The sequence below is a fragment of the Cyprinodon variegatus genome, unplaced genomic scaffold, assembly GCF_000732505.1.
Source record: "Cyprinodon variegatus isolate N-32 unplaced genomic scaffold, C_variegatus-1.0 Scaffold298, whole genome shotgun sequence".
NCBI classification, from domain to species: Eukaryota; Metazoa; Chordata; class Actinopteri; order Cyprinodontiformes; family Cyprinodontidae; genus Cyprinodon; species Cyprinodon variegatus.
Window position 1 is genome coordinate 895247 of NW_015150751.1, and position 901 is coordinate 896147.

The 901-nt window shown below is 41.2% G+C and overlaps 1 protein-coding gene across 1 annotated transcript in view; it reads left to right on the top strand.

The window, feature by feature from the left end:
• Nucleotides 1-901, top strand: part of LOC107090509 (protein artemis-like) — a 14679-nt gene that overhangs the window by 1715 nt on the left and 12063 nt on the right. Inside the window, exons 3-5 of the mRNA XM_015383923.1 lie at nt 513-597; nt 696-755; nt 835-892. Of these exons, the coding sequence (XP_015239409.1) occupies nt 513-597; nt 696-755; nt 835-892 (203 nt within the window). The remainder of the gene's footprint in view (nt 1-512; nt 598-695; nt 756-834; nt 893-901) is intronic.

Below are 901 nucleotides of genomic sequence, written 5' to 3' on the forward strand. Positions count from 1 at the left end.
CAGGGGCGAAGAAACATCATAACAAAAAGCCGTCATGGATGAGTTACCTGCAGCACTTTATTACTTTTATGTTAATCCGGACTCCCTTGCCGTTCAGTTGCAGGTTTCCCTTGACTGCTCACATCCCATTTTTTTTATTATTATTTTTTTACATTCTTTGATCAGATATTGATCTGCCGCCGAGCATAATGTAAAAAAAATCTGGTGCCCCATAAAGGAGAACAAACGCTGGACAGTGCAATGAAAATCCCAAAGCCGCACATATGGCCACCCTGTTATAAGACTCTCTGGAGTTATGGTCATATTGCCTTATTTCCTTAATTATTTCCCAAAACATTATTTTTTTTTTGCATTTTCTTATACTGGAATTATTAACTGAAGACGTACATTTAAAAAGTCATGATTTTGTCCTGTTGGAATGAAAATAAACAATGAAACAGCAAACTATTACAACCAAAAAGGTCATGAAAGAGAAAAAAAAAATGTAATGGTTGCATTTTTTTCTGCTGCAGTCGAACTGTCAGACTTTACTGCTCCTTTGTGACCAAAGAGCTGCTGCTAAACAATCCAAAGTACGCTTTCTGGGAGGAATATATCGTAAGTCTGTCCTCTTCTGCTCTCTGCAGCATCTTATCACCTCAGATCCAAACCAACCAGAAAAGATGCTTCCTTTGTTCTTAAACCATCTGTCACAGGTTCCTCTAGAGCTGGAAAGCCCAACTCAGATTTCCCTGGTGGATGAAGCGTCTGGAGAGGTCGGTGTCTGCGGTCGCAGCTTTAGTCAGAGCCTTTCAGTGTTTCTGACTGCCGTTCATTTTTATGTTTGTTGGTCAGAAAGAAGAGATCGTGGTGACGCTGCTTCCTGCGGGCCACTGTCCTGGATCGGTCATGTGAGTCAGGC